This window comes from Oxyura jamaicensis, chromosome 1 (assembly GCF_011077185.1).
Source record: "Oxyura jamaicensis isolate SHBP4307 breed ruddy duck chromosome 1, BPBGC_Ojam_1.0, whole genome shotgun sequence".
Classification (NCBI taxonomy): Eukaryota; Metazoa; Chordata; class Aves; order Anseriformes; family Anatidae; genus Oxyura; species Oxyura jamaicensis.
In genome coordinates, this window is record NC_048893.1 from 187,768,124 (window position 1) to 187,778,648 (window position 10,525).

The window sequence follows — 10,525 nt, forward strand, 5'->3', positions numbered from 1 at the left end:
CAGCTTCTGCTAGCAAAGTTAAAAATCAATAGCAGTAAGACAGCACAGAAGTCAGAGAGAAAAGAGAAAAGAACAACCAGAAGTACAAAATAAAGAGACCACTGTATCTATAAAGCCCGAGCAGACTAACAGAAAGGTAGATGACAGCTCTGAATGCATACTGACTAGCAGCCACAGACAGATTTCCAGATGATGACCTCGGAGCTCCTTCAGCTCGTGCACTCCTAATGCGGACCACTTACCTCTAATGGGCTGTGGAGCAGAAACCTCCCAACAAAGGAGCCAACCAACATGGTCCTCAGACATTTATGACAACTTGTGATAGCACTTCTCGAGAAAGCCTCGAATGAAGAGTTTCTGAGCTATCAAATCAGGCTTGAAATACCAAACTTTCTGCCGGCCCTGCCTATTACAGAAAACTGTGAACTGTATTTTCTCTGAGGATCTATGTCTGTTTAAAGCATCCAGATCACAACACTACTCTCCTCAGCTGAGATCTCTCTCATAAAAACAAGGAAGTAATTTGATGTACGAATTTGGTCTTGAGATAGAAGGCAGTAACACATTTATTAAAACCCCTTTCTGAGATGTTCCAAGACAAAGCTCTTGCAAGACAGATTTCAAACTTTCACTGCATCCTAGCAGAGCAATTAAATCTTTACCAAACATTACTCAGAAATCCTCAAGGTGAATTATTTAACTTGTGCTCTGAGAAGCACAGACTTTAAGGTAGTACATTTCTGGGACAGGGAAAGAACTATCTGAAATCACTATTTTTAAAAAGTCTGACTGTCACCAATTGGATTTCAAATCAATATTTCCCAAATTCAGTTGATAATTGTGCAGATATTGTATGGCACACAATATTGCATATTGTGCTAATTCCCAATCTTATTACTTTGCATGCTAAAGGATAACAACTCCCTGATGTACAGAGGTTCAATTTCATTTCAACCCAAGAGATTGTTCACATTGGAAAGCAGTATGCCTAGAGGAAAGACTATTTTACTAACACTATTTTATTATTTCACTAAGAAGAATTAAAGCAGTCCACTATGTGCAAATAAAGGAATAAAATTAATAGGTTTTGACACAGAACAGACTACCATAACAATGTGAAACTGTTTAAATAATTAGAACTGCTTGAAGTATTTCAGTGGACAATTTATTACTGGGTCACGTAGAGTTAAAAAGAAGAGATATATTAATCACAGCAAAGGTTAATACTATTTTGCTTTTCTACTTAAACTTCAAAAAGTCAATTTAAAAGTCATAGCATGCATAAGTCAAGCTCTTTCAAGACTTCCAAGAAGGAGAAAAGGTGAGAAAAATATTAAACGAGTGAGCACAAGAATGTTAGGAAAGGCCACATCACCAAAGCTTCCCATGTTACTTCTCTGCCCTACAAAGAATCATCATCTAGCTACGCTAAAACTCCAAAGATACTGGCTTATTTTCAAATAAAGTCAGGATGGCAGAAGTAAAAGGAATTTATGCTAAAGAGGTATATCTGCTAATAGAGCTTCATTTCCATAACTGCATGCACTGGTAGAAAACAAGACCGGCTTCAGCTACTTCATTTATTTCCCTATCAGAAGTTATTACCTCCTTTAATCTGCTGGAAATCTGTCCACATGAGCTCCCTCTAATCTGTCCCAGGTGAGAAGATTCAGCTCATTTCAAATACCTCAGATGGCAGCCTGATCTGACCTGACTAATGTGACATAAAGCAGACTAGAAAGAGTTCATCCAAGCATCTTCCCAGCAACTTACTTAGGCTGTTAATGCTTTTCATTAGCACAACTGAACGGAGAAGATAACATTCATCAACAGCTTCATACAGTTAGGCAGCAAATTCACTGTTTCAACAGACAACAGATCGCCTACAAACACATAATACAGATAACGGTCCCAAGATTCGGCCACTGAAATTTTCACATTTTCTGTCTATGCTGCCAGACATTCTCCATCAGGTGACAACAGATGACAAAATTAAATAAATAAATAAATAAATAAAAATCCAGTAACAAAGTATCTTACAAAGTATCTTGGTTATCTCTTTAGTTTTGTTTAATTTTGTCTTGTAATACCCATCAAAGGGGTTCTAAAACCAAGAGCTAGAGACAATATACTCTAAGAGGGAGGACAAGGTGGATACTTGTGCATCCAACAGCACTGCTACCCCTATTCCATGATTCCATGCCACATCCAAGAGCATCTTAAGCATGGATCTGTCTCCTGCAGAACTCACTGGAGACCCCTAAAAATCCAAGCACGTTGCCCTCCTTCAGTCCTCATTCACGCTATAACCAGATTCAGGGAAATAAGGAAGAAATGAAGACCAATTGAAAATCCTTGTCAGGGACCAGAAAAGGAGACATGAAGGTCTGAAGATAGGAAGCAAAGCAATCACCCACCATATGTTCACCAAAAGGAGACTCCTGGAGCAAAAGAGCAGCAAAAACCCAGAAGAGTTGAGGCCAGCAACCTCTATAAACACACACCAAGAAAACCACCCAGCACCCACTCCTTGCCTCTGCTCCTCCCAGCTCCAAAGAGTGACACAGAATGACTACTCATCTCCCAGAAGTAAATGCACAGGCAGATATGCACACCGGTGACAGAGCCTGGCATCCATATGTGTTCACATAACTATGTGTACAGCAAATTAACTCAAATATTTGTGGAATTAATTGACAGACATGCCTACAAGGTCATTATAAAGAAATCTATGTACAATGGCTAGAAATTAAACACAAGTACCAAATGTATATAAAGTGTGTTTCAGGGGGAAATGACAGCATTTAAATATTACACAAAATATTTAAGTCTAGGAGTAGCTGAACAAACTACTGTAAAAATATATTAAAAAAAAAAAACTATTAAAATGTATGCGAGTGAGAAAGGAATACTGACCTCACTATAGAATGGAGGGGTGGAAACTGTTAAAGAACACAATTTCATTGACTGTTTGCATGTGTTCCTTTCAAACCTTTCTTCTGCCTACATACGTCTGTGAGCAGCACAGCCATACCCTGCTACCTGCCGTGGACGCATTCCTGTAAAGCACAGTGGTATGACATAGCAAAGCATTTCTTCCCCCTAAGAAGTAACGTAATGGACAGGGATACAGGGGGATTTAAGGCATGCATATAACTTAAATGTAGCGAACTGTATATGGGGAACAGACATTGTATGTACGTGGAGAAACAAAGAGGCAAAGGCAGCATAGCTTCAAGAGGAAGAGATGTCCGCTTCCCAGAGCAGATCAGTTATCAAAAGACTTCAGACGCTTCATCTGTGTTCGGTTTTGGGCCCCTCGCTCCAAGGACACTGAGGTGCTAGAGTGAGTCCAGAGAAGGGCAATGAAGCTGGTGAGGGGTCTGGAGAACAAGTCTTACGAGGAGCGGCTGAGGGAGCTGGGATTGTTCAGCCTGGAGAAGAAAAGACTCAGGGGTGACCTTATTGCACTCTACAGGTACCTCAAGGGAGGCTGTAGCGAGGTGGCGGTTGGTCTATTCTCCCACATGCCTGGTGACAGGACGATGGGGAATGGGCTAAAGTTGCGCCAGGGGAGGTTTAGGTTGGATATTTGGAAGAACTTCTTTACTGAACGGGTTGTTAGGCATTGGAATGGGCTGCCCAGGGAAGTGGTTGAGTCACCATCCCTGGAGGTCTTTAAAAGACGTTTAGATGTAGAGCTTAGGGATATGGTTTAGTGGAGGACTTGTTAGTGTTAGGTCAGAGGTTGGACTCTGTGATCTTGGAGGTCTCTTCCAACCTAGATGATTCAGTGATCTCTGAGGCTTGAGAGAAATCTTTTAGTTCAAGCATTGCTTGCTACCTCCTTCTAAACAATTACATTTTTTCATTACCGTATTTCTCAAAAGAATTAAGCTAAACTACAGGCAAATGACAGATGAATGGAGGTCACATTTTGCCATTCAGTCTCACAGATGAAAAGGCCATAATCCACTCCAAAAGGCAGCATCTCCTCCAGTTGAGGATTCTGGTCATCCTGTTCTTGCCTCTTGAGAGTCCCACACTGTATGCATATAATTTCAGCACATAGGAGCACTGTACTACTTAAACTTCTGCAAATATCAATGTATTACTTTAGAGAAAAAAGAGGAAAGGAGGAAACAGAGGAAAGGGGGAAAACTATCAACTGAACTAAGCTACTTTATGAGATTGATGGCAGTTGGCTGCTTGGAGTATTAAATGACCAGTGATGCACCTCCAAAACAAGAGGCTGAAAAGAAAGAATAGCTAAATATTGCTATAGTACCTTAAAAGTAATGCAGAAGCCTAATTTGTGTATGACATTACCAAGTAAATACAAACTACTGTCATATGTAGAAACAATTAGGGCCTGACAATACTCAACGTTAACTTCACACTACACATATCCACTCCTATCCATGTTTGAATACACAGAAATTTAAAAAGCAATCTATTATAGAAATACCGCAGTTAGGTATATAAACAGCAAGGCCACGACTTGGGGGCCTGGGCAGAGTCTGCAAACTCTGTACCCGGCCTGTGTTGAGCTGCTTTAACTCAGTTTCCCCCTTGTACACAGACACACACACCTTCCAGAGACCACACAGAGCCAGCTGCGTAAGCCAAAGTGCCACAGTACTGCGACTGAGTGCAGGTTTTTCATTCCTCAAAGGGCACATACCTGATAGTGGTCGTCCCCCTCAGAAATAATACAAGCTTCTAGCAGTGCAAGTAGTATTCAGCACCTACATCTTCTATTTCTACAGTCAGTACAAAAATATTGCTGAAACAAGCCAAGACTCAAAATTAATCCACGATATGTATTCATCATTTATATAGGTACCACCTTTACTTTTTATCATGAAAACAACACAGGGCACAAGCAATAAGCCCATTTTTTTCCCTGAGAAATAATCTATGATTCAAAACAGTAGTTTGACAATTTTTGAAATATACTGTTTGCTTTCAAAACAGTAAAACCAACAACAATGTGAAGCTGGATCTTAACCAAGGAACCATCTCGACCTCTGTGTGGTGACAGACATGTTCCTCCCATACCTACTCTCATTACCTTCTGCTCAGTCAAAATCCATCAAAAAGTCTCTATTACCAGCAATGCTGAGTGCTGCATAGCCAAGTACAACTGCCACATTCCTCCCTGATGGCAGCTGCAAATTCAGCAAATGTTGGCAGGACGCGTGCTTGGCGTGTACTGCTGCCCTGAGTCGTTATCCATAATTACAGTATTTTCCGCTACATGGCTTAAAAGATGGCCATCTCCCAGAAGAGTGTAAGGGAATCTGTGTGACAATACCAACACTGCCAACCCTGGCACAAGTATTCAGTTATGTGTTTCCTGACCCCCTGATAACCAACATGAAAAGGTGATGTTTGCCTGTGCACCATCTTCTATGGAGACAGACATGTCCCATCTCCAACAGTCAGGCATCCATGCTGCCTGGTCAGAAGGGACACGTGCCACTCTTGACAACCATCCCCACCGTCTGCTTCGGCCTCCTCCTCCTCCTCAGTGTGCTGTGGACCACTCACTGCCCCCGACCACCCCGCGGCACTGCACTACCACCCTCTCCTCCTCTGCCTGGGGGGAGGAATGGAGGCGCCTAATGGAGGCGAAGAGTCCTTCTGTCTGCACAGAGCACTATCACACACTGCCCTGACACCATCAGCCACATAAAGCTCCCACTCCCTGGCCAAGGGGGTGCTCCCTACTCCTCCTCCTCCTCGCAGAAGGCTCCCTCTCCCCTCGCAACCCTTCCTTGCGTCAGGACAAAGCCCCCCGGCCCCGCTGTACCTGCGGGTATTGCTGCACCAGGCGGCTGATGCCCTCCCTCTCCACCTGCCACTCGGGCCGCTCCCTCTCCTTGCGTTGCAGCCGCAGCCGCTTCGTGCGCCGGGTGTATTTCTTCTTCCAGCGCTCGAAGCTGCGCACCGGGTCCAACACCGCCGGCCCCCCGCCGCCATCCCCACCACCACTACCAGCCCGTCCCATGCTCCCCACTGCCCCGCGTGGGCTGCGCACAGCTGCCGAGTCGGAGACCGTCGCCTTCGGAGCGCGTCAGCGGCCGCGCCGCCGGGGGTGTGCCCGGGCAGGCCCCGCCTAACGCGGCCAGGCTCGGCCGCCAGGGGCGCGGCGCGGCGCCTTTGGTCTTTCCCCGTCGCTCCGGGCCAGACCAGGGCCCGGCGGCGCACGGCTCGCAGGCGTGGAGTTAGACCGAGGCACCGTCCCAGGTGTGGGGTGCCCTCACTTGGATGCGAAAAGCTTGTAGTACTGCAGCTGCTTCTGCGGAAGGGTTTCAAAGGGTTAAATAAGAAACACGCTTTGTGGAGTACAGCCGAAAAAGCGCACTTGCAGTGTAACCAATGAAATGCACCTCGTGTGGTATAACCAAACCGTGCTGCTTGGTGTGGCATGCAGAATAAATGCTCTGTAATGGAGACTATTTAAAACAGGGAAATATATATATATATATATTAATTGAAGTTAATAGGAAAGCAGCATGTGCTTTGTACAGTCATAAACGTCCCCTGCAACACCGTGCTATGGAGGGAACAAGTAAAAGAATTCTGTGATAAAGCCTGTTAATGGTTTACTCACTGCTGAGAAAAATCTGTCAAATTCGGAAAAATCAAAAAGCAATTGGTCAAGGGGCCAGCATATGGTAGGCCTTGTGTTTAAGACGGTGGATTTAAGCTGCTCTTTTGACCCTTCACAATATCATTGCAGTTACTCTCACTGACCATAGCTAAAAGAATTGAAACATGCAAATTGTTGGCGGAGTATCACTGGGAAAACTACAAAAAATGCAAATGAGTTTTACACAGTGCAGTGGAGGGGGACTCTTTACAATGCGCAGATCTGTAAAATTAACTAGATGTAATCAACCTGCAAATGTACTTTATGTGTGCAGATTCTTAACATCTTCCTAGAGGGAAGGTCTGCATCATATCTGGTTGTTCTGCAGTCACAACCGATGTGCTGAGTCAAGTTTTAGCACCACATCAGCACATAGGATTAAAAACAAAAACAGGCTACGGAGTCAGCAGGCCACATCAGGAAGAGAAAATTACAATGCACTGTCATAAGAAGGAAGTAAACACTTCAATTAGGGGAACAGTGAAAGACTCCCAAAATAATTAGGTCTCTGATGAGGGTTTGGAACTTCAGGAAGCCAAGGGAAAAGGGAGTGTCTGTTAATTAACTCCACTTTTGCCATAAATATGTCGAGTGTATCACTAAGGGTGTTTTCCCTCCTCCCCAGGATCATGGAAACCTGTGATTATAAAAATGTTTGTTTTCCCTTTAAAATACATTACATTTCTAATTTCAGGAACAGATGGAAAAATCTCCATTAAATACGCCTTGATTAGATCTCTCCTCCTAGATCCAGCTTTGAATGCGATGGTTTTCTCTAGGGGTTTATTTGCTGTAAGGAATGATACTGAAGTTTTTATTCTTAAATATGTTTGCACTTCATGAAACAAATGTTTGTAGGAGGTGCTGTTCCACCCCTAAGGATATTCTGCTGTGGCCTGGCACATCTTTCCCATGATTACAGCTCTGGACCTTGACGGTCCCAGCAAGGGGGCAAGGTCCCAGTCTAACATAGTCAGACTGTTGCAGAACTTAAGTGTCACTCTAAATTTTTCTATTTGTTTGCCTATAATAGCAAAGCAAACAAACAAAAAACCTCCTGTATATTTTTTTTTTCTGCTGTTGCAGCAGTAAAAATTTAAAGTATTTATAAGTAAATGTACGCATAAGTGTTTTGTTTGAACATGCCATCTTTGCTCACCGTTGTCTATGTTTTGCCTACAGGTTCATTTCTCTAATAGCAGAACAGCACGAGCGGTCTGATTCACTACAGACATAAATCCTCAGTGAGAAAAAAAAAAAAAAAAAAAAAAAAAAAAAAAAGTTATATGGAAAATTGTATCTAGCAGTTGTATTTCTGAAACAAGGCTGTATGCTGCTATATGAAGAACACTTCTAACTATGCCTGAATGCTTCCAGTGCTTTTAAATATTTTGTTTTTTAGGCAAGAGTCCAGATATCAGAAAAGGAAGAACAAAAAGCCAAAATCTGCGTGTTCCAGATCCCACAAGGGAAGGTAAAATTCAGGAGAGCCTCACCAGCCCTTGTATGGGAGGTCTGGGGTCCAAAAAGGCCCTTGAGTTACCTTTCTGTTTAGTCTGTTTTTTCTGCTCTCCTCCCAGACTGAGGGGCTTGCACCTCTGAGAGAGGTTTGTAGAAGTTTGCCTTCTATGCAGGAAAAAATGTTACTGTATGAAATTTATGTATTTATAAGGTACAAGATTTCTGCAGTTGTTTTGTGTAATGTTATCCCTAAAACTATGACAAAATCAGAGACCTTTCTGATTAAGAGAGAGGGAAAGAGACAGAGAGAAAAAAAAGCAAAGAAAAATTTGCCTCTACATGCAATTTGGGGGAGTGAAGGAAGGGAGTATGGATATTGCAATAAATGTAGCAAGGCTCCATGCAAGATCATATTGTAAAAGGCATTTTCTTATTAAGGAAAAAAAATGTAAATTATGGTTACACTATCATCTGCATACACATTTGCTCTCTCTTTCAGACTCCCTCTTTCATATTCATTCTTTTATACTCTAAAGCAGAAATACATATGTGTCTGGCCAAGGTTATCTGTGGTGACAAGGGGCGCTGTGTCTCAAGGTCAGAGCCATGAGGTCACTCAGAGGCTTTAATGGCCCTCATCAGCTTCACCTGGGGCCCTTCCCACACACCCTGCCCTCAGGCCCAGGAGCCCTGTTTTGGCTCAATCGCTGCCTGAGTTATGTCACAGGAGTGCTGGTCTCCAGCTCAGCCACAGCGGTGCCCATTCTTAGCCACAGAGTTAATTGATGGGCACTTTGAGACCGACTTTCTGGCTTGACCTTGGACCTACTTGGGCACTATGGACCTGCTTGGTCATCAAAGGGCTATGTCTAACCCTGGTTTTTGCCATAGGCCATAATCATGGCTCTAACCCAGCAATTGATTTCCCAGCTTGACCTTGGACCTGCCCTATCACCACAGACTTGTCTGAGCTGAATTCTTGATTGACCCTGGTTGCCACCCATGGTCTTATCCTACTCCTTCAATTGAGGGCAGTGGAATAGATCCTGGCCCTTGCCTTGCTGGCCACATTATCATGCTTTGCTCCCAGCTCTAAGGGAGCAGTCACCTTCAGTGTGCCCTGACAGTCAAGCCCTCATCACTTCTTCCACGTCCATCTTGAATGGTGACAATGGTGTATGACCTTTGGCATCCTTATATGCTCACTACACAAAACCTCAGGGCCAAATTGAGTTGTATCGTACTACTGTTGCTCCAGATCTGTATTGTGAGGCCTTCTCCATGGCACAGCCTTAGTACAGATGGCCTTACACCCAAGTTCTGTCAATTCCATTATTCTCACCTATATTCTTTCTTGCAGTGTATGGCTGTTTGTAGTCTCTTGGCTTGCTGTGCATGCATCACTCCCTGTACTACTGCTGTGCCATTTCCTCTGGTGCCTCATGCTACTACATAGCACTCTCATTCACGTTCCATGTATCCCAGTTTAGCATTCCATTTGCAAATCTCATCAGGAATTTAATATAACTAGGGCTTGATTTCATTTTACAAAAATGTAAAATTGTGTATGTTTAAGTTAAAGTTTGGGATTTCCATTAAATCGTATTCTTTTGTACTAACCTCTTTTATTTCAAATTTTCCAAATAATCTTTATCACTTATCTGAAGAAGTAATTAGGAACCAGAGAAATTGCTCCCAGAAGCGCAATGTGTCCACAAAATACCACTAAAGACTTTCTCAATGAAACAGCCAAGTACTAGGACAATTTCCTTATATGAGATACTACGGACATTCCACTCCTTTTCTTCTGAGGCTTACTTGCTGTGCTTCAGGAGGTCTGAAATAAAGCATGTAAGAGTTTGCATCTGAAGATTGTGCTCCAGTGTCTTTGAATGAAATGGAAGCCTGACAACTCCCACAACAAAAAGATGGATCTGCAGTGCAATATTTGCAGTACTAAGATGTAGCTTCAGACTGGTTTTTGTTTGTTTGTTTGTTTGTTTTTTTAAAGAAAAGGAAAGAAAATGGCATTCAGATTTATGAATGTTCGTTTTAATAAAAGTAATGTTCCTATAAGAATTTATTATGAAATTTTATCTGGCTAAAGGCTGTACATTATGAGACAAAAAAGTGGTACTCCTACTTAAAAAAAAATAAAAATAAAAAAATAAAAAAATCACTTGGCATTAGTAGGTACGGAGGTACGGTCACCAGAACTGTTCAGGGAAGAGGTGGGTGTCAGGTCCCTGAGGGCACTATTGGATGTTGATGTCTTGATGTCTGGCCAGTCTCCCCTGGGACCTCCCTGACCCATGCCCATAGGCCAGGACCCCCCTTCAGCTCAGCCTCTGGCAAAAGTATTACTCTGCTCACTGCAAACTGAAAAAATCAATGCTGTCAGTACAA

General features: G+C 43.0%; 1 protein-coding gene across 1 annotated transcript in view; it reads right to left on the bottom strand.

Moving 5' to 3' along the window:
• DDX10 (DEAD-box helicase 10) overlaps nt 1-6,062 on the bottom strand; it is a 189,094-nt gene extending 183,032 nt beyond the window's left edge. Inside the window, exon 1 of the mRNA XM_035327036.1 lies at nt 5,816-6,062. Within this exon, the coding sequence (XP_035182927.1) occupies nt 5,816-6,013 (198 nt within the window). The 5' untranslated portion in view covers nt 6,014-6,062. The remainder of the gene's footprint in view (nt 1-5,815) is intronic.
• Between the last annotated feature and the right edge of the window lie 4,463 nt (nt 6,063-10,525).